Source organism: Ammospiza nelsoni, chromosome 10 (assembly GCF_027579445.1).
Source record: "Ammospiza nelsoni isolate bAmmNel1 chromosome 10, bAmmNel1.pri, whole genome shotgun sequence".
In the NCBI taxonomy this organism is placed as follows: Eukaryota; Metazoa; Chordata; class Aves; order Passeriformes; family Passerellidae; genus Ammospiza; species Ammospiza nelsoni.
Window position 1 is genome coordinate 21,913,899 of NC_080642.1, and position 22,629 is coordinate 21,936,527.

Consider the following 22,629-nt stretch of genomic DNA (forward strand, 5'->3'; position numbering starts at 1 on the left):
AGAACACAATTAAAAATGAAAAAACTCACAAAAACCTCACAGATAAACTCCAGAGCAGCATGGAGTAAAGGCAGATGGATTTGGGCAGTTTTTGTTTCTTAAAATGAGCAAAAAGTCACATATGGTATTAGTCAATGCTAGAAAATGGCAATCACTGAATTTATATTTTAATAAATTAACCCAAATAAGACTACAAAGGTAATACTGGCATTTAACACAGTAGCATTATTACTTTATCATCTTATTTGGATATGATTGTTCCTTTTATATAAAAATGAACCTTCCATTAAGTTTTGACAATTGACAGACTGCAACTTCAATCATGGACCAAAGCATTTCACACATAACTTCAATAAATCAAAATAAACCCACCAAACTAGTAAAGCTTGGAGAAAAAGAGCCATGGCTTATATTAAATACAGCACTACTTAGAGGTAGCTCAATACAAGAAAAAAATCCCACCTGATTTATGTATAATCTTGACATATTTCATATGGTTTATGCAAAAAATAAAGCTCATCATTAATAAAATGCAGTTAATTGGTAAATAAAACATCCTTGCCTATTTAATAGGTATTTTTAACTGAAGGTAAAGACACTTGGGTGGAATACAGTGAGTTATAAACTGAATATGCCAAAACAAAGGTGTGTTTCCAAATGGGAGCAAAGAAGGCTATGGGGCAGAGTGCAAGCAGCAATCACTGCAAACCCAGAACTGAAGCTTAAAAGGCACTGCCTGAAATGGCCACAGCAGCAAAGGAAAAGGAGTGCTCACATTTCCTGGGTGTATCTATAAAATACTTCTTTAAAAGTGTATTAGTTCTATTTGAGGCTACACACAGACTCTAAAAAAGCAATTTTGAAAAGGAGTGCTCACATACCCTGGGTGTATTTATAGAATACCTCTTAAAATGTGTATTAGTTCTGCTATAAAGTACACACAGACTCTAAAAAAGCATTTTTCCAGTGTAACAAACAGTGAGAACTGACAGGAGTCACTTTGGGAAAATGTGAATTTTTGCTCTGGACACCAGCAATGGATCCTCCCATGGCTTCCCCTTCCTAAGGAAAGCTCTTTCTTGGCCTCTTCATCCAGTCTCTTTCCTTTCTTGAATCCTGCCTCTTCCCAGTGCAAAAGAATTACATGAAAAGATATACTCCAGACATAAATGTCCAGATTTTGAAATCTTCAGCAACCATGTTTTAGAAAACAAAAATTTTAAAAAAGAAATTGTAATTAAAAAAAAAAAAAGAAATAAACATGCATGTATACACACATCATTTCTCTATTACACAGAAACAGAGCCAGCCATCCTGGTTAAAGACTGAGAAAAGTGGCAGACAAGTTCTTGAAATAATAAAATTTCCAGGAAGGGGGTTACACAGGAAAAAGCCCCCAAACATTTGAATGTTTTTTCTCCAAACCATTTAAATAAACTGTCTTCCAATTATTTTAAACGAAATGAAATAGAACAAAAATTATTTCTCTTTTAAACAGAAAATGAACCTGAGCAAAGGTTTGTTTTCAGTCATGGTTTCTACATCTCCCTTGCTTTCCTCACTGATAGGAATGCAGCAAGAGAGCTGCAGGTATGCTGAAAATCTGCAAAATATCAGAAAATCCCATTTCCAAAGCCACTGTAAAACCAGCACCAGCAAACTTCTATCACATTTTCATGAACATACACTTGAAATCTGCCAAAACTAATCTGCATGTCTGTCAATGTCTGTCTTACAGCAGATGAGATTTGGTTTCTGCTCCATTCAGACACCATCAATTTCTAAAGAAAAGATTAATCTCACATTTCCTTCACTGCACATAAGGTAAATCCACTCAGAAAACACTGACAAAAACATGAAAAAACCTCACTATGCCAAAGTGCAGATGCAGTGAAAACAGACTTATCTGACCAATTCCCCAAATTGCTCTGTTTCAATTTCCTACTGCATGGGAAAAACACTTAATCAGATTCACAAAACCAGATTACCCAATGTCTGAGAATTCTACATCTTTCTGAGACAAAATAACAAAAAAATCTCAAGTAATTCTGAGTACTTTTCTTATTATATGTAGGTTGTATTATTTTTATTTCAGAACAGATGTGAGACAGATTAAGCTGTTTCATTAGGATATTATGGTATCTTTCCCACTGATTATGAGAGAGAATTGGTGGATTAAGCAGGATTATAAAATTAGTTAAAAAACTAGATTCAATAATGGAAGTACAAAGTTGCCCAATCTTTTAGTCAAAGGCAGACCTGTAACAGTAAAAAAAAAAACTGTGCAAGGTTCTTGACCTCTGAATATTTCAAGTATTATTCCTGTTTTGGATTATGTAAAGGCAGTGCAGCATGCATTTTTGTGCATTTTTATATGCATATCTCAAAAGATTTTCTACAAGGCATGCAGATGTGAGCACAGGAAGTTTAAACTTAAAACCAAAATAAATTTTAAAGTTTGAGAGATTCCTTAACTATCTCCAGGTGCTGGAGGTTCCTAATACAGCAAATCAACAAAGTGAAGGCAGAAACACTGCCCTGTGTTATACAACACTGCTATTATGCAACATCCCTGTTCTCTGCAGCAAATACTTTTTCCCTGGCCTCTACAGCTCTGCTCCCAACACACATCTGCAACCACTCTCTATTGTGTTCTATTTGTGAACCCAACTTTCCTAGGAATGGGCTTTAAATTCTGACCATGCAAATCAAGGGAAAGAATTAAGCAGCTTTCTCCATTCCAGTCATTGTGTTCCAACAGAAAATGTAAAAAATAAAAATCTCATTTTTCATTAAAATTGTAGAAATATACTTCAATTAATAATTGTTTAAGTCATAATAAACTACTCTGCCTAAAAGGTGCACAGATCTGTTTTTATTTGGAGATACTCCGAAGCTTTTTGTTTTATGCACAGTCCAAAATCTCCAAAACCCTAAAATGCAGCATTTTTTTTTTTCCCTTTAAATTCAGTTCTGTATCTTCACCACCAAGTTCAAACCTTTGGATTTTCAACAGAACCTGGATATATCCACACACTGTACAGAGTGTAAAAGGTCAGAACATGCAACATGGCAAAATGGGATGATGTTGATGCAGGTTTGGATTTAAAGGGTTTATTCCCTGCAGGAAAAGGTGCTGATATTTAATTGACAAAAAGGGCCTACAGCTTTAAGTTTCACATAGAAACACACAATGCTCAAGAATTTCTGAAACAGGAAAGCAAACTTACATCAAATGGAGGTGCCTCAAATCCCAAAGGAGAGCACCTTCACACAGCCAGTCTGGAGCTCTGTCACAGCTGAGCCTGCTTAGCTGCATGGAACTTACACACTTTAATACCTTCTTTAAACACTTCCTTCAAATTTTGGATTTCTACTACTCAACAAATACCTCTTAATCAAATCACAAATGTTCCTTATTTTATGCTCAAGCTGAACCCTTGACTCATTCCAGAGCAGACATATTTACAGGAGATCATGTGCTTACATACATTATGAAAAACCCTCAAATACTTCATTTCACAGGACTCCAACAGCTCCTGCTTTACCTCTCTGGCTACAGCACAGAAAACTCCTTTCATGAGTGCAGCAGCCTGGAATCTTTGCCTTTCTGCACCTCCCAGAAGCAACTTCTGTGAGCTAAAGTTTCTTGAGCTGTACTTCAAAACATGGAAGCAAGCACAGATTGCATCTCAGCTAGAAAATAGGATTTGGTTTGCTGCCATTTTACTGTTACCAACTGGATACCTTGGTAATGGTAAACCCACAATATTTTTTTTTAATAGAGCATTTTTCCTCCCCCAAAACTTCCCAAATACCCCTTTATTTCAAGTGCTGCTTAGTATTTATCAAGAGGTGTATTATAACCTAAACTTGTCTAAACCATTATAACCTAAACTTGTCTAAACCATTATAACCTAAACTTGTCTAAACCTATAACCTAAAATTGTCCAAACCATTGTAACCCAAACTTGTCCAAACCATTGTAACCCAAACTTGTCCAAACCATTGTAACCCAAACTTGTCCAAACCATTGTAACCCAAACTTGTCCAAACCATTGTAACCCAAACTTGTCCAAACCATTGTAACCCAAACTTGTCCAAACCATTGTAACCCAAACTTGTCCAAACCCTGTCTTTTATTGGGAGTCCCTATGATAAAAGCAGTTCATCTTACCTAGCTGAAGACTCCCAGCCTGGTTTTCATGCTGAAGTGATTACTGATGCTGCCTTACCTTGGAGCTGCTGCTTTGCCAGGAAACAAAACTTTAGGACTGACGTTTAAAACATATAAAAAACATATAAATATGCCATGACAGATAGTAAAAACCTGACTTAGGGAAAGTAGTTTAAAAGAAAAAAAAAAAGCCTGTCATCCTTGCCAATCCTAAATATCAAAACTTAGTGAATAAAAAAGCCACAGCAGGATCTGTGTGGATGCCCCCCAGTTTCATTCAATGAGCAGCTGCCCTTCCTTGAGAGGAGAATGTTCTGTTTGCTGCTCTCGGGTTGTTCTGAGAGCAGCCAGGAATTCTGCAGCTCCTGCACACCCAGAGGCTCTGCAGCTCTCCCTGCTCATTTCCAGGTGCTCCTGGTGAGCCATTCCTCAAGTCCCTCTTGACTCAAGTACTACTGTTAGGTACACAAGGGATGGACAGGGACAGACAAGAGAGAAGGAAGAGTGATAAGAAATTCTCCAAAAAATTCTTCAGAGGAATTTATTATCAATGGAAGGGAAAAGGACTAGAAGGACTGTGGGAATTTGTAGGGCAAAACTGAAATAGGGAACACAGCAAATTGTCTTTGCTTCAGGCACAACCTCCTGAAATTCTGACTACTAAGAAAACAAAGTTCATATAATCTAGCAACAGTTTCCTTCTGCTCATTCACACTATGGAGCAGAAACACACATTTTAATATACTAAACACAGCTGAGTACCTGAGACACAAAGAGTTGCAAATTCAATGCTGACAAGACAGCTAAACCTTTTTAGTAAAACTTGGCAATTATATAGAGTAGTAACATGTTACAAAGATTTATTTTTCACAACCTTCATCTGATAAATGATTACCAAAAATACCCAGAACTCTTGCAACATTTGCAGGGAAGCTGCAAATACCAACAGAATTTAGGGCATCTTTACTTCATGACGCCAGAAATTATCACTCCCTACCCCTCTCTGCCCCCTTTAATGTTACTCAGGCCCATCTTCTGACAAAACAATGCTGCCTCACATTCCAGTTTCTGGGCCAAATATAGGCAAAACTGTCTCAATTTTCTATAATGACACAACTGAAGGCTGGAAGGGGTAGCAGGGGGCAGGATGACAGTGCTATCATGTGTGATCATGTGAAAAAGTGTGCCTTTATATGGTGAGAAGTGTAAGAAGGTTAAAAAAAAAAAACACCAAAAAACCAACTAAAAGCAATATTTTCCTACAGTTAACAACTGTATTCAAAGATCATTTTTCCATTTCTCTTAGCAAAAGGAGATTTTATACCTCAGTAGAAACTCCAGGATGAAAGAACTCTTTATTTTGCTGCATATTTTAACATTAAAATCCATTAATCACCAGTGGCCATACCCTAACCTGCATCCAGAGGTGGAGGCTGTGCAGAGCTCTCATCTTCTGGGCACCTCAAGGTTATTTACACACCTCATGTATTCAGTGTAAGAAAAGAAGAAACTAAACAATTGTACATCCACACTGCAGAATAAATGGCCTAGAACATACTACCCTACAATGCTTTCTTCACAATATCCAAGATTTTAAAAGGGCTTTTTAATCTTCTTTTCATAAAAAGATGTAGCAGAAGCACACATACTCATCCAAGACAGAAATCTGTTATCTGCCCCAACAGCAGAGTAGCTAAATTAGCAACTATTTTTATAGCAAAATATTCAAATTAATACCTGCAGTTGTTATGTCTAGACTTAGCTGATGAAGAGAATTAAGGAAAAGCAGTGGAATTGCAGCAAACAATTCAAACATTATTGAACCACACAATGCTCCTAAACAAGGCTGATGAACCCTGCTAAATATCAATGCTTCCCATTTTTATCTTACTGCTGAAGCCAAGGAGTTAAAAACAAACAAAAACCCCAACAAATCTGATCAAACACCTGCTAAATTAAGGGAACAGTCAAAGAAAATAGCACTTATAAAACTATTTTGATCAAATAAAGTTCTGAGTGCAGATTACTCATGTGAAGATCTCCAGAACAGTGAGTCTGCTTCAGTTAAGATATGGAAGTCTAGCATATATGCAAACTTTTTTTTTTTTTTGCCACTGTATGGTGTGAAAAATTAATGCATAACCCATTTGCTGGTGGTCAGGCTGAAACTGTTCAATCCCATGAGAAACAAACTTACAATAGCAAAAAAAAAACCCAAAACCCAGTGCTGTTTATTGTAGTTTCAAGCTCCCAGTGTATAAAATTATAGGTATCACTTGAGCAGTCCTAAGCTTTGTCAGAAATTTTCACCTATTTTCAAACATAACCAACCTATACATTTCTCCTATAACAAGAAACCTTCAATACTAGAACACTTTCTGAACTGATGGGTGATGTACACACATCTCATCCAACAGGAAATGAATTAGAAATGCATTTTCTTTTAACTGGAATGACAGACCCAGTTTGTTCCAGGAATGTTTTCTGATCTTTGCTTGTGGATTATGAGCCATGCAAATGCCTATATATGGTTATGTGTGTATATGTATAAAAACTGCTAAAAAAACACTTCAAAATTCTTTAGTAAACAGCCTTTGCTTTTACCATTTAGTAGAGTTCAATAAAACTTTCTGTATCAATACATTTCTCAGCAAAGTCAAGCTCACACAAAGCATTTCAAGGAGAAAGAGTTCAGTGTCAGATTCTCCCTAAAGACAAAAGTCATCCATCTCCCCATGAGAACAACCATTCAGTAGAACAGCACATCACCAGAGAGATTCAGTTTTGAAAGCTGGAGTTCACCAAAAGTCCAAAATCCCTCAGATTTTCTCTCCTACTTCATATCTCCTGCCTTGAGAATATCAGCAAGTTTTCCTGTCAAAAGCAGCATTTTCATCTCCAGTTTCAGGTCAGTATTTTCATCTTACTACACAGAAATTTTGGCAGCTGTGGCTTCTATCAGTCAGGAATCTACAAGGGTATTACTAGAAATAGCTACTTCATTTATTAGGCTTAGATTTGCTGAGGAGACCAAAATATTGGCATCCAGCCATAGAAAAAGATGGTAAAATATGGTTTGATGCCTGATTCTAGCATGACTTTAGCTCCAAACTCTGTAATTGAGAAACAGCGCAAACATTGCAGAATAAACATCCTCATTCAGGCTGCACTCCTCTCCCTGCAGTTCTGCACAATCCCCAACTTTTCTTCTGGTGCAACCATAACATTTCACCAGTCTCTGTAAAGAAGTTGCTTACAAACATGGCCCAAAGGAAGAACTTTTCAAAGGTAAGTGCTGATTTTTACCAGGATGGGGGAAGGAGGACAAGGGCAGAGTGGTTGCTGTTTTTGTGACCACACAACCTGAGTGCAGCCACAGCTGCTGAGGGAACCTCAGCGCTGAATTGCTGAGCTGACCCAAATCCAGACAAAGTGCTGAGACCAAAACCAGAGCAGCCTGGCTCGAGCCCAGCTGTGTGCTCCCCCCCATGACCCCTCCTTGAAGCCAACACAAACATCTGATCACCACAGTGGCCATGCACCCAAAGAACTGCTCAGTGTTGTGAGACCATTTTAGCTCACGTTGGTCAACACTCAGAGCAGCCTGGCAGGCACTGGCTACTGAGATTCCAGGGAATGGCTCCACTGACCAGGAGGAAAACCAAAGGATCAGAAACAGGGGAAACAGGCATTTCCACTGGGCAATGCCATGGCAGATTACTGCACAGATCCACAGCCCTCAGGCTGTAACTCCAGCACTCCCATTAGCTGGGGCTGTGCTGCTGCTTGGGCAGCTCCTGTCAAACCCCAACTGCAGCTGAACACTCCTGTACCCACAGTAAAGGAAACACAGCTCACTGTGCTGCCAAAACTGCACATGGACACAAAACTATCCCAAACACCAACTGCTAAAGACTCCTTGTTAGCCAGTCTCTGGCCTCTTTCAAAAAAAGAACACATGAACATATTCTTTTGTATAATGTTTCTTTTGGATTTGGGATAATGATTTAAAGGAATCCTCAAATGCTTAAACTGCACAAACATGGGTTAATTCATGTACCCCTGTGCTCATACTGAATTATATAAAACATTATTATGAAGAATTGATCAGTACCAACAAATCCATAGTTCTGCTTTTGGCCCATCCTGGCAGACCATCCTGCTGAATTTGATGGCACTCACTTTTGGGTAAAGTCCCAGGTGAGTGACCAAGAGCCACTGAAATTCCAGGTTTGGATTACACCTTGGTACTGCACACAGGACCATAATTCAGGGATGGATTTCAGAAGAGCTGATCTGTCAGCCTCTCCTCAGGCTCACCAGCACCCAGGGCAGCCCAGGCCAGAGCCAGGGATTTCCCATCTCCTCTCTCCCACCTCACTGGTTCCAGAACCTGTGTTTAACATCCAGCCCAAAACAGAAAAGTGACCCAGATAAACACAAACACCCTATTTCTGCTCATAGAAAGGGTAACCCTCTACAGCCATCTCCACCACTGCACCAACTTCTGGATAGGCAGAAGAATATTATAATTTTAATGATTTAAAATGACCTAAAATTATAGGTTAAATAAATTTACAACTATACTGATAATATTTGCAAAGCTCCAGAAGTTAATAAAATTTTTGAACCAATATACTTCATTATACTGAAGACTAATTAAATAGCACCATTGACATTGCTTTTGACATTAAAATCAACTAACAAAGTGAACAGAAAATTGAAAGTCTTCAGATTTAACAACAGGGTATGGAAAAAAATCCTATTTAAAGGAAAAATGAAGTTAAAGTTCTAAAACTCTTTTACTGATAGAAAAAATGTACAGGGTTACTTGATGCAATATATAAGAGAGGAAGAAATGTTTTCATTTGTGTCTAAAGAACATGAAAAATTGCTCATACTTTTTAAAACAGTCCATCTATATGTGTAAGAACACTTTGTATGTAATTGTTGGAATAACACAAGCTTTCTCAGGGTTAGACAACAGTGATGTTCAATATTGTAGGATCTTTCCTTCTACTGGTGAGAGAAAATGTGATAAAGCCCCAGTGAGTGGAAGTGCTCAGAACAAAGCCCAGAGGTGGAACAGCAGCAGGATGAGTTAACTGAGGCTCACAGCACTGAGGATCCCCAGGATCCCTCCACACTCAGACTGAGCTCCTGCTCACTGGCAGGACTGGAATCACTGCAAACTCACTGCCTGCACAGCAAACTGCCAGCACAAGTGCTGTCAGCACAGCAGAGGAACCATCACTGCTCTGCTGTAAATCCACACTTCAGCCCCACTCCAGGTTTCACAACAGCAGGACTGGGACACCCAGCCCCGTGTGCAGAGCAGGCTGAACCAGAAGTGACATTATGAAATGCTGAGTAGCTTTTTTAAATATTAGTGAGCAAGAACAGATTGCTGGGAAGTTCAGCACCACTTGGGACTGTGGATGCTCCAAACTGAAGTGAAATTACCAGCAAAACACAAATCAAAACCAGTCAGTACTTCTCTGCTCTTGCCTTCAGATATTTTCTATGAGAAGAAGCAAAACCCAAGGTTATCTTAATGTTTTAATCTTTTGAAGGACCCTTGGCACATCTCCTCCCCCCACCACGCTCAGTGTCTGTATTAACCACACCAACCAGGCCTGCAGATCTGTGTTTTTATTTCTGTTAACATAACAATCCAGTGTCAGGAATGCAAACATGGCAAATAAAGAACAAATTCTGTAAAATTCACAAACACACTGCAGATAGCTTCCAGCTTGTTTTCGCAAGTAGTTCTCTAAATGATAACCTCTATCTGAGCAAGGCCAAAACAATTCTCATTTCCACTGTTCTCTTGATATTCCCTACATACCTGGCTAGCAGATGCACAAAATGAAATATTTTGCATGGAATCATCCCAGTACAGATTTAAATTTTATTCCTTCCATTTGGCTACTCAGCCTAATGTCATCTGCATGAGAGAAGACTCCTCTGCTGGGATGGGAACAAAACAGGAGAATTCTCATCCCCTGCTCAGCCCAAGGTCTCCCTGCTGCATTCCTGGTACCTCTACCTCAAGCACAGTTCAGGATTATTGGGCTTTTACTTCCTGTGCTGATAGCACAAAGACAAAGCTGATGAAAAATTTTCAATCCCAAGAGTCCAATATTGACTGCTCCAAGGGACCAACACTTCAGACAGCAGGGAATGGCTGATATTTGAGCAAAAGCTTTCAGCAGCTCTATGAGGAGTTACTCACACCTAACATTCTCTGCACCTCTAAGGTTTTTTCTTCTCCTCCCTATCTTTCAATACTTTATTTTTAGTATCTATATTTTCAGATCTTCTCATTAGAACTGTTACAACACAACTGAACAAGATGTTAAGAACCAGATTTAATAATTATATATTCTCAGAGTAAGATGATGACAGAATATTGCAGCAGACCACCAAGAAGTAAAAACCAGTTTACTTGAAAAAGAACTGAGGAGCAGGGAGCCCTGGAGTATTTTGGCACAGCACTTGTTGCACACTATAAACTCCCTGACAATATTGCCTCTCTCAAAGGAAGGATAGAGCATAAGTTAAACATAAAAGTTAGAGCATTGAGTTAAGCATAAAGGAATACAAATATGCTGCAAGAAGGATGAGGAATTACTGCCTACACAAAAAAAAACAGATTCCCAAACAGTACCCACAACTGCAAGCAAGGATACAACGAGGTACAAGACTTGCAGAGCACAGAACTACTTACCTATGACAACTCTGTCAGACAGATGTGTTCAAGCAACTGCTAATATTAAAAAATACTGTGTTTGAGACTATACAACTATTTATTGATATCAATCAGCACGAGAGAAATAACATACACCTCTAAGGAGGCAGGAAGTTTAATGAGCTCTCTCCAAGGGAAAAACGCTGAGCTATTTTTTTCAAGCTGAACACGTCCCTTAGGTTTGCTCCCCACGCACAGGCTGGTGAGTCTCGGCCAGGGAATGTGACACCACGATCACCAGCCCCTCCACCATGCCAGCAAAGCGTCTGCTGCACACGGCTGTGTTATTACACCGCGGGAACACACTCCAACCACAGGGAGGTTATACAGTACAGAACGTGAGTAACAGACCTCTCGGGATCCATAAGAAAACCGAAAATAATACTTTCCCATTCTTTTACCAGAGTCGGTTAGTCCTACATAACTAAAACCGTTCTTTACTGGCAAATGCAGTTATGTCACTTGGTATCTGCGAAGCTTAAATACTAACCTAGGTAGCATTATACGTCTGTGGCCATTTCTTCTCTCTCCTTAAAACATAAAGGATTATCCTTGTAAAGAACCACATAAATAAAAAACTCGAGGTATCTAACACGGCTCGTAATGGCCAGAACTTCCCAGCCCTATGTTCAAAGCAGCCACAACCCGATCTCCAGTCGGACTCAAGGCGGGGAGAGCAACAATCTTAAGAACCAGTAACATTAAAAGAAGTAGAAAAAGCCGGGATCGAGAGCCTGGGGCGCAGCCACCGACAGACACCTGTGCAGGGAAGAGCACAGGGGCCCTGCTGCCGCTCCCAGGCCCGGCCCTCGAGCACAGCCCACCACGGGGCCCGGCCGCAGCACCGGGCCCTAGTTCGGCTCTCGCCGCTGTCCCGGGCGCCCCGGCCCGGGGACCCCCCGTTCCCGCCGGCGGCCCCCGCCCTACCCCGGCCGCGCCGCTCCAGGGCCGCGGCCTAAAGATGGCGGAGGCGGCCGCGCTTCCCCGGCTGCTCCCCCGCCCCGCCCGACACTGAGCCGCACTCACCGCCCAGCCAGCCTCTCGTACCGGGACTCCGCGCCCCACCAAAGCCTCGCCGCCCGCCTCGTCCTCCTGGCTCCGGCAAACTCCGCCGCCGCCGCCTCACGACCCGCGGCCGCCCGCCATCTTCCCTCCGCCTCCCCCGCCAGCAGCGCACGCGCCCCACGCCAGCGCGCACGCGCACTAGGCCAGGGCGCGCGGGCGGGGGCGCCGCTCCTAAAGGGCCCAGGGCGGCAACGCGCGTGCGCACCGGGGGTGGGGCGTGGCGCGCGCCCCTTCCGCGATCAGACCCGGCAGGCGCACCAATCACAGGGCGAGGGCACACAGAGCGGCGCGCAGGCGCAGAGTGCCCGGCGGGGCTGGACCGCGTGTGGCGGGGGCAGAGGGGGCGCCGAGGGTCCGTCAGAGCCGCCGGGCCGGGACCCGCCCGCGGACACTCCCGGGCCCCGCCGGGCCGGGATCTGTCCCCGGACACTGCCCGGACCCGCCGGGCCGGGATCTGTCCCCGGACACTGCCCGGACCCCCGGGCCGGGATCTGTCCCCGGACACTGGCCGGACCCGCCGGGCCGGGATCTGTCCCCGGACACTGCCCGGACCCCCGGGCCGGGATCTGTCCCCGGACACTGCCCGGACCCGCCGGGCCGGGATCTGTCCCCGGACACTGCCGGGACCCGCCGGGCTGGGATCTGTCCCCGGATACTCCCGGACACTCCCGGGCCCCGCCGGGCCGGGATCTGTCCCCGGACACTGCCCGGACCCGCCGGGCCGGGATCTGTCCCCGGACACTCCCGGGCCCCGCCGGGCCAGCCGGCTCCAGCTTGCCAAAAGAGGCACTACCGGCGGCCAGAGCGATCATTGCTCCCGGGCGCGGCCGTGTTGTGCGCTGCTCCGTGACAGTTCTGTCACGCTCACCAAACGCCCAGGCGCTACCGGACACTCCGCCTGCTGGGGCTCCCACAAATACCTTTGGAGTTGCTGCCCAGGGAGGCGGTGGAGCTGCCCTCTCTGGAGGTGTTTAAGGGAAGACTGGAGGTGGCACTCAGTGCCATGGTCTAGTTGGCAGGGTGGTGTTCGCTCAGAGGTTGGACTCGATCTCAGAGGTCTTTCAAACCTGGTTGATTCCGTGATTCCTTTCTTTGTCCCTGTTGCCGGGCTTCAAAACACAAGCAAAACCTACTAATCTCAAAGTTTGTAATAATCTATTTGTGTTGGATAGTGCAAACTCCTGAGATCATTTACAGGTCAGCAGGTCTGTTACACTCCTCCTAAGGGTTCTTACAAAGGTGTCATCAAGTAGTAACACGAGTGTAGACAGAGAGGTGCAGAATGGCTTTTTCCCCTGAATTAGTTTTGATTAAGACCTAAGAGTCTGTGTGTTTAGATGAAAATGTCAAAGCTACTTGAACAGAAACATTTTACAGAGCAAACCTGGTTCAGCAGGGGCAGCTACTGGGAAGCATATGCTGTACCCAAAGGGGGCACTAAGCTTTCTAAAAATAAAGATTTGTCACCTTGGTTTTTCTTCCTCAGTTATAATTACTCTGACCATGTTAAAGTTGCATGTGTGGTTTGTAGGCTTGGAGGAGCCACTGCCACCCCAGTTCCTACACAAATCTCTTTGAAGTACTGTGCTCCAGGTGAGGTGAGCCCAAACCAGAACAGCATCTCAGCACAGCAGCAACATTACATTTCTAGTAAGACACAAAAGAATATTTTATTTGTCTCCCTTTTGCAAGATCAGTGAGACTATAGCTTATTATCACACATACACAAGTAACCTTAACACCTGTCTGTCTTTTTCTCCCAACATTCCTTGTGCAAAATTTTCCTTCTTTCAGGTGTGGTGGTAAAATTACAAGACTTTTGAAAGGGCTTGTTTAAGAAGTTTATCCTACACTAAAATCTCTGAATGTCCCAGCAGCTGAGCTCTGGTAGCACTGGGTGTGTGATCCCCACAGGCAGCACCAGGAGCCAGCCCTCCACTGTCCCATTATTTATAGTTTGGCTTCGTCTCAGTTTTAGGGCAGTTATAAAGAGTCCATCCCTCTGAGGGTGGATACTTGGCTGTGCCAATGCCAACATCAAAATTATTTGGTTTCTTCACCTTTTTCTTTCTGTAGTAGGATACAGATTGGATGTCTGCAAGGGCACAGAACAGGGGAGCAGAGAGGGAGATGCTTTCTCACTGTGATTGTAGTCACACCTCTGCTCTGTCCTAAACTGCACTGGGGTTATTACACTCTTGGAATCCCCAGATCTCCAGGATCTATTCATTAAAAAGCTCCTCATTAACAAAATTATAATATGTAAACTAATGTTTATAAAACACACAACTTTAATTAAAAATATATTTTAATTTGCACTGAACAATAATAGAAAAATATTGAAGCTGTAAAAATCCACTGTCCAGATCAAACAATAAAACAAACAAAAAACCACCACAGATACTGATGCTGCTCATCACTGAACCTTCTGAGAACCAAGAACAAGTTTCTGCATCCTTTAGAAGTTCCTAAAAAACACAAAATCACATCCACATTTCTGCTAAAAACCAAAAACATTGAAAATGTACAGCATGGGGAGAGGGATTAGGGAAGAAACAGATACTTGAGCCACTGGGAAAAGTTCTTTCAGGTTCTTTGCTCTCTCAATTTAGGGGGTCCTTGCCAACATACACATGGAACAAACCTAAAGGACAATGCTGATCTCCAGTCTGAATGCACCTGTGGCAACACAGCACTGGAGCACCCTGCACCCACAAGTAGCCTGGCTCAGCTGGGAGCTGGACTGATCCAGAGGGCTGAGAAACAGCCCAGGTCCTGAGGATTCTGTGCTCACATGAAGGGGCTGAGGGTTACCCTTAATACTGGAAGCTGCGTTTAGTCTGGATGTCATCGAGAATCTGTTGTAACTCTTCATCCTCAAACCGGCCCTCCAGGCTGCAAGGGAACAGCAGTGAGGAGCCATTAAAGGGTTCAGAAATCATCTACTAAACGTTTCAGAAATTATCTCTCCCCCTTGATTCATTTCAGTCATAACTCTCTCCTGTCTGTCTCAACACACCATCACCCACCTGTGTGACCACCTGTAACATCCCTGTAAGAAGAGTGCTCTAATCCCTATGCACTGCTTCTTCTTTACATGACAAAACTCCGTTCTTCCCAGAAATTTCAAAATGTGTTTTCAAAAAAGCAAGGCAAGGGTAAGCAGACCTCTAAATGAAGTCCATGTAGCTGCATGCTCATAAGCCAGCCCATTCTTGCTATGAAATCTTAACAGAAAATCATGGAATGGTTTGGGTTGGAAGGGACCTTGAAGATCATCTCATTCCAACCCCCTGCCATGGACAGGGACACACTGCACTATCCCAGGTTGTCCAGAGCTCCACCCAGCCTGGTCTTGGACACTTCCAGGGATCCAGGGGCAGCCACAGCTTCTCTGGGCACCCTGTGCCAGGGCCTCATCTCCCTCACAGGGATGAATTTCTCCCCAGTATTTAATTTAAATCTACTCTCTGTTGAAGTCATTCCCTCGTTCTGTCACTACTCCTGTAAAAAGTCTCTTTCCATCTTTCTTGTTGGCTCTTTCCAGGCACTGGGAGCCCACATTTAGGTCATCCCAAAGCCTTCCCATTTATATAATGACAAATAAGGAAAAAACTGTAATTCAGATGAATGTTTCATTCCCTCCTCTATCTCAGGCCATGGGGTAACCAACCAAGACATGCAGAAGCTACTGCTCTCCCCTACATTATCCACAGAACAGTTCATTTGCTCCAATGGAAAAAACTCCAAGGAACACAAACACAGCCAGCAAGAACCCAAATTTAAGAGGTTTACACTTGAAGAGAGGGTACCAGGGCATGGCTGGCTATAGGTAGCAGGGAGGTGACAGCAGCCTTTGTACAATGTGGAAGTGCTTACCTGGGAATCAGAGCTTTTGCTTCCTCAGCTGTCTCAGGACACAAGTTAGCCAAACATGCCAGTTCAAACTTATGGAGCTTCTTCTGCAGCAGTAAGCTGTAAGGGAACACAATTTGATGGGATTACAAGACAGAAATATAAAGGGGCTTAAACTGAAGCAAATGCTTCTCTTTTTGCACACTGCTTCTGGCACTGAAGTAATTTTTTTCAGCAGAAAAGACTCATTATGTAAATGCATAGAGGAAAAAATAAAGTCCTATCTGCTAACTCAATTTCCCCTGAATAATTCTGCAAAGTCTAGAAAATCCTCCCATTTAATGCAATCAGCTGTCAGTGAAATACTGAAAACAAAGCACTTCAGAAGGCTTGACCTGGACAAAGCATAACCCTCCATCAAGAACTTCTTGCCCCAAAGACTCAATTAAAGAAGAAATCACTCAACACCACTAAGATGTACTTCTGCTAAAAAATGCTGGTGTTAGAATGGTAGGTGCTGCTGCCTGTTTCTTGTCCCCAACAAACCTCTCCTGTCGAAAAGCAAGTTGAGTTAACATTCAGGCAATGCAGTCAAACCTCCACTCAACACTCACTGCAACTGGTTCAGCAAGAGAAGCAAGAAAAGCTCTTTTGCAAGGTTTTATTCCAGCAGGGTAACACAGCAGCTGAAGGGAAACCTGGCTAGAAGGAGAGTGAACCAGGTAGAGCAGGCAGCTTAAAAAAGGGAAGGGGCAGGAGGCAGAGCTAAAGGCTCCAGGGAAAGAGGGGTGGCCACCAGGAATGCCAAGCCAGTGAGGAGACAGGGGAAGGAGAAACCAGAGGAAGCTGCAACACCCAGGTCCATTTGGGAGTCTGCTTTTTCCTCCAGGAGGGCTGACTCTATGCTAAGTAGTTACTGGTGTTTCCAGGGCTGGGGACTTAGGATTGACCAAGGGAGAGAGTTCAGGGGATACTACATGTGAAAAATGCCAATCACTTGGTTTTAAAATTTTAAAAGTGTAATAGTAATAAAATGGTTATAAAAATAGTAATATAATTAGAGTAATAAGAATTTGGACAACTTGGATTAGGACAATATGAGACAATAGAAACAAAGAGTTACAGACAGTCCAGGTACCTTCTTCTGGGCAGCACAAGCCTGAAAAAGGACCCACGTTAACACAGGATTAACCCTTAAAAACAATAACCTGTTGCATATTTCTACACCTCATACATGATGCATAAATTCCATTCAAACACAGGATTCTGTCTGGTCAGCATCAGCTTCTTCCTCTGAATCCAAACGTGCTTTCGAGGCAGGGGGGGAGAAGTTCTTTTTTTTCTGATAGGAGGGCAATAAATTCTATTTCTCTGAAAGATTCAGGTGTCCTGTGGCTGCTATCTTGCTGCCAGTCCCTTCTTTAAAAAAGCATCCTACATATCATAGTTTCTATTTTAACATTTTTTATAACCCAAAACTATATTTAACACACTACTTATGAAAATTAACACAGCATTACTTTCTGACACAACACATATAATATTCATTTTAATCTTTGCGAAAAGCCAATCATAAAATATGCATTTTTCACACCACAGTTTTGTAAAGCCAGACCAATGTGAGGGATCCAATTCTGTAACACAGTGTTTGTTACACTCTGACCTCAGTTGAAGATTGCAATGCAAGATGTTTTCCATTGCCACTGCATGGCAGATTACCTTTGTCAAGTGGGCAGTTTGCCTTATCTCTCTCTTTGAGTGACCACATTCACACCTCCCTCGGGAGGGGACATTGCTGATAACAGCTATTGAATGTCACTGCATGGCTGATAAGAACTACAGCATCCCATTGGGAGATGTGAGCCCAGAGGGAGGAGCCAAGCATTCCTACCCAGATATAATCCAGAGGTTTTGAGACACCAGCACGGCTTCTCCACTGGATTCCCCAGAGGAACAGCAGCTGCCTCTCCTTCCACTGGATCTTCAGAGGAAGAACACATCCTTCTCTACAGGATCCCTGCTCCAGCAGAACCACCCCTGACACTGCAGGAGGGCTGAGCCACAATTCCAATGGGACTGCCACCAACACCCTGACCCACAGGGTGTCAGGTTGGGTTCTGACTCTGTCAGTGTTGCTCTAGTGTACTGCATTGTTTATTTCATCCTTTAATTTATTTTTCTCTTTTCCCTATTAAAGAGCTGTTATTTCCTACTCCCATATTTTTGCTTGAGAGCCCCTTAATTTAAAATTTACAGCAATTCAGAGGGGTGGGGAGGGTTCACATTCTCCATTTCAGGGGAGGCTCCTGCCTTCCTTAGCAGAGTTCTGTCTTTCCAAACCACGACAGCCTCTGGGCTCACCTGCGCACGCTGGCGATGGTCTCGCGGTTTTTGAAGCGGCTGAAGCGCGCTGTGTAGTTCAGCGTTTTCATGAACACCTCCGACAGCTCCTGCTCGTCCTCCGCGCTCTCGTTCTGCTGCTTGCGGTGCTCCAGCAGCATGTGCACCTCAGAATTCAGCAGCGTTTCCGCGGTTTCAAATTCTGCAGGGCGAATGAGGGAAAGCCAGCATGGAAAAAGGTGCTTGAAAAGCGGAATTGCATAAGTTTTGTGTGTAATTTAGATCTGGGTAACACAGAAGTGAAAATGTCTCTCATGGCAGTTGTGTGACTGTGGCAGCCCCAGTGACTGGGCGGCATTTCATATTGAAAATGCTGATAAAAATTACACTTTGAGTGACAGCGTCTCTTTGACCATATATTTTACACTTGCAGCCCTTACATTCAGATTTTTTCATATTTGTGCAGTATGTTTTCTTCACCCAATTTTGGCAGAAGTAATGCATGACTTGCTACAGAAAAAAATATCTAGAACTCTAAAACTCCACCAAATTCAGAAGTGATGCCACACTCTTTACTTCAAGAGTTTGAAGTAAATATGAATGCTGTTGAATGTCTTTAAAAAGGCTTAATTTACCTGAAAAGTTAATTAAGCTACTGAAATTTTATAATCAGAAAAAAAAATTTTAATCAATCTTAAAAATTCTCCTCCTCCTTCAGCCAACTTTGAATTCATCCATCATCACCATAATCACTGCATGCATTCCAATTACAAGAACATCTTTCAACATCACAGTATGAGCTGTCCAAAGCAACAGGGTCAGAAGCTGCATCCCAGAGTGCCTGACATCACTGTTTTATACAAGCATATACAAGGACTGTTAGAAAGGGGCTGCCAACTCTTATTTGGCATTGAACAGTAAATCAGCTTGGGCTAAACATGAGATTTTAGCATTAAAATAACCTGAAAAAAATAGACTTTCAGAACTTCCCTATTGTTCATAACTCAACATTGCAGTAATGCACCATGGTGTCCATTTCCCCACCCCCTTTTTTTTTCAGGGTGGCTATGAGGGATAAATACATTTCTAGAATTTATACTGAATTAATTGTCTGAAAAAAGAAATATACAGACAATAAGTGTCCATAGTTACCAATTCTGGATCTGGACAGCTGATTTCCTAACTGCAGCAGTATTCACAGATTTCCAGAACCGCTTAGGTTGGAAGGGACCTTAAAGCCCATCCAGTGCCACCCCTGCCATGGGCAGGGACACTTTCCACTGTCCCAGGTGGCTCCAAGCCCTGTCCAGCCTGGCCGTGGGCACTGCCAGGGATCCAGGGGCAGCCACAGCTTCTCTGGGCACCTGTGCCAGGGCTCACCACCCTCACAGGAAAGAACTGCGTCAACAAACATCACTGAAAAAGCTTATATAAAAAACCAATAACCTTTTCACTATAACCTGACAGGGCTTTTTTTTTTTTTTTTTTTTTTAATACCCGACACACACGTAGCGGCCCACCTAAGAACCACCACATTCTAAAACTCATGAGATCCTTAAATATACACAAATCATTTACTATGCTGATTTTTAACACTCGGGGCTTAGTAGCTGCTGGAGGGGCGTTGAGCAGCGCTCCGGTGCAAGAAGCCGCTCGGCAAGGCTCGCACCCTCACAGGCAGCCGCTGCCAGCCTCCAACCACCACCCGACCCCCGAGCCCGGGCTCCTCGCCACCCCCGCTCGCACCTTTGGGGAAGACGAGCTGCGAGGCGTCCTCCTCCACATCCGCCGTCCGCGGGTCGCTGCCGCCCGCCGCCATCACCGGAAAGCCACGGCGGAAAGGGCGGCCCCGCCTCACGGGAGGGCCGGCGGCTCTCGGGGCGGGGCAGGGAACGGCTCTGCCCGGGTGAGGGCTGAGGGCAGTGCCTGGATGAGGGGCAGGAACGGCTCTGCCCGGGTGAGGGCTGAGGGCCGTGCCTGGATGAGGGGCAGGAACGGCTCTGCCCGGGTGAGGGCTGAGGGCAGTGCCTGGATGAGGGGCAGGAACGGCTCTGCCCGGGTGAGGGCTGAGGGCAGTGCCTGGGTGAGGGGCGGGAACGGCTCTGCCCGGGTGAGGGCTGAGGGCACTGCCCTGGTGAGGGGCGGGAATGTCTCTGCCCGAGTGAGGGCTGAGGGCTCTGCCCCGAGGGAGAGGCGGGAACGGCGCTGTCCGGGTGAGGGCTGAGGGCACTGCCCTGGTGAGGGGCGGGAATGGCTCTGCCCGGGTGAGGGCTGAGGGCTCTGCCCCGGGTGAGGGCACTGCTCCGGTGAGGGGCACGAACGGCTCTGCCCTGGTGAGGGGCGGGAATGTCTGTGCCCGGGTGCGGACTGAGGGCTCTGCCCCGAGTGAGGGGCAGAAACGGCTCTGCCCGGCTCAGGGCTTTGCCCCGGGTGAGGCGCTGAGAGCTCTGCCCGCGTAAGGGCTCTGCCCCGGTGAGGGCTCAGGGCTCTGCCCCGGGTGAGGCGCTGAGGGCTCTGCCCCATCATGAGGGCTGAGGGCGCGGCTCCTTCTCCCTCTCTCTGAAGGGCAAGGGGCCCGTTCTACCCTGGGCGCTGCTGAGGATAAAAGAGCTCGGTTGCCGCTGTGGGGCACTGAGGGGAAGCAGCGGGAGCAGGAAGGCTGAGTGCTCTCCCAACAGAACAGCTCAGAAGTGTGTTTGAGCTCGCTTAATAATTAGCTGCTTTTAGAGAGGGAAAGCAGCGGGATGCTGAACGTGTTATGTATGAACAGAGAGCAAATAGCTGTGACAGACCAAGACTCAGCAAGTCCATAACAGGAGGGTGTAGCAGGTGGGGGTCGGCCTCTTCTCACAAGCGACTGGACGAGAGGACATGGCATTAAGATGGGCCAGGGAAGGCTTAGGCTGAATATCAGGAAGAATTTCTTCACTGAAAGGGTGATTGGACATTGGAGTGGGCTGCCCAAGGAGGTGCTGGGGTCACCGTCCCTGCAGGTGTTTAAGGAAAGATTGGAGGTGGCTCTTGGTGCCATGGTCTGGTTGACACGGTGGTGTTCGCTCAGAGGTTGGACTCGATGGTCTCAGAGGTCTTTTCCAAAAGAATCAATTCTGTGATCATGAACCCACAGTCTTAAAAGGCACGAACCAGGGCCCAAGAGCAGGAGTCTGGGGACACTGAGAGGAAACAGCACTCGTCCTTTACATGAGCAAACTCTTCTTCTGCTCTCTCCTTAGGAAATTATCAAAGAGCTCAAAGCTGCACTGGTGCCCTTCACCAGACTGCACAGCAGCATCCATCTGCCCAGGAGCACCTGAGGACGCCGAGGCACCAGAAGCATCTTCATTCACAGCAGTGGATCAGGCAGCTCCATTTCACTACCAGAACATCCTCCAGCTGGACAACAAACCCCTAACCTTAGGAAAACCTTGACTGTGCCAGAATTTCTGTCTAGCTCACTGTGATTAATAGACCTTGGACTGTAAGGAGGGAGTATGGATATCATAAATAACACACTTCATAAGGAAGGTTAATTTTCAGACTATCCAGAAGCAATCTACAGGCCCCTAGAAGTTGTAGGCAGGCTGAAAATTAAGATAATTCTCCCAACAGTGCCAGCAAAATAACTTATGGAGCAGTGTTTTCCCTAGGGAGCTCACATGTAAATGCCTAACCTAAGACTCTTAAAGTAATCATCTTATCAGCCCTTACTATGTCATCCTGTGCCCTAAAGAAAGACAAAAATAGACTGTTGAAGGATTTATGATGAAAACACTCCTGTTCTCATAAACTTGTATCTGAGCCTAGGTGAATGGTTTCCTGCATGCTGGGAAAAGGAATGAATTAAAAATAAATTAGAAGAATATGAAGAGATCAAATAATAGATTTTTTAATATTTGTTATCTGGATAATGAGCATGGCAGAGAAACTGATTGGAAAGTAATTTGCTAAGTGATACAAGCAGAAAGACATTCAGGAAGATGGAATGGAAATATTTTGGGGAACATCTGGCAAATTAAACTATTTCAATTAGGCTTATGAGAAAAGAAGGAAATCCATGCCAGATTGAGGAGAGAAGCATTTAAAATCAGTTGGAATCCTGATGGCTTCTCAAATAACCTGTCAACTCAGAGCATTGTGATCCTCAGAGCAGTAGGTAGCTCACAGAAGTTTAGGTTGCTAATTTCCCTTTTTGTTTTTCCCCAAGGGTCCATTCTACTTAAGTATACAAACCCAAGATTTTACAGGTACAGTTAAAGAGGCTATCATGAAAGATTAAGTTTATTATCATTGATGTGTTTGGTTAAGGTCTCAAGAACAAAATAAAAATGTTCCTGAATGGAAGCTGCTTCCCCCCAATTTTTTTTCTTTGTAAAAGAATTTTAAAAATAAACTTATAAACCCCATAGTAAATATTGCTCAGCTGCTGCAACAAACCAAACAT

At 44.2% G+C, this 22,629-nt stretch overlaps 2 protein-coding genes across 9 annotated transcripts in view; both read right to left on the reverse strand.

The window, feature by feature from the left end:
- Positions 1–12,088, reverse strand: part of WDR33 (WD repeat domain 33) — a 68,304-nt gene extending 56,216 nt beyond the window's left edge. For 5 of the 6 annotated variants that reach the window (XR_009419111.1, XM_059479672.1, XM_059479674.1 and 2 more), the window contains exon 1: positions 11,955–12,088. The gene's annotated coding sequence lies outside the window, so the exon portion shown is untranslated. The remainder of the gene's footprint in view (positions 1–11,954) is intronic. The other variant, XM_059479673.1, reaches the window with a different exon arrangement.
- A 1,948-nt stretch (positions 12,089–14,036) lies between these two features.
- Positions 14,037–20,125, reverse strand: POLR2D (RNA polymerase II subunit D). 3 transcript variants are annotated; one of them, XM_059479315.1, is made up of 5 exons: positions 19,935–20,125; positions 18,210–18,390; positions 15,873–15,968; positions 14,808–14,888; positions 14,037–14,461 (listed from the first exon to the last, which is right to left on the reverse strand). In XM_059479315.1, exons 1-4 carry the CDS (start codon positions 20,005–20,007, stop codon positions 14,810–14,812), a joined length of 429 nt encoding a protein of 142 aa, XP_059335298.1. In that variant the 5' UTR covers positions 20,008–20,125; the 3' UTR covers positions 14,037–14,461; positions 14,808–14,809. The 3 variants fall into 3 exon arrangements, with proteins under 3 accessions (XP_059335298.1, XP_059335299.1, XP_059335297.1); XM_059479316.1 differs by lacking the exon at positions 14,808–14,888; XM_059479314.1 differs by having other exon boundaries at positions 14,037–14,888.
- Between the last annotated feature and the right edge of the window lie 2,504 nt (positions 20,126–22,629).

What these genes read in the sequence shown, in the direction of transcription:
- POLR2D (XM_059479315.1), bottom strand. Translation starts at nt 20,007, where the DNA reads ATGGCGGCGGGCGGCAGCGACCCGCGGACGGCGGATGTGGAGGAGGAC. An exon ending in GCAGCTCGTCTTCCCCAAAG is followed by an intron (nt 18,391 to 19,934) that starts GTGCGAGCGGGG and finishes TTCGCCCTGCAG; the next exon opens with AATTTGAAACCGCGGAAACG. An exon ending in GCAAAAGCTCTGATTCCCAG is followed by an intron (nt 14,889 to 15,872) that starts GTAAGCACTTCC and finishes GTTCCCTTGCAG; the next exon opens with CCTGGAGGGCCGGTTTGAGG.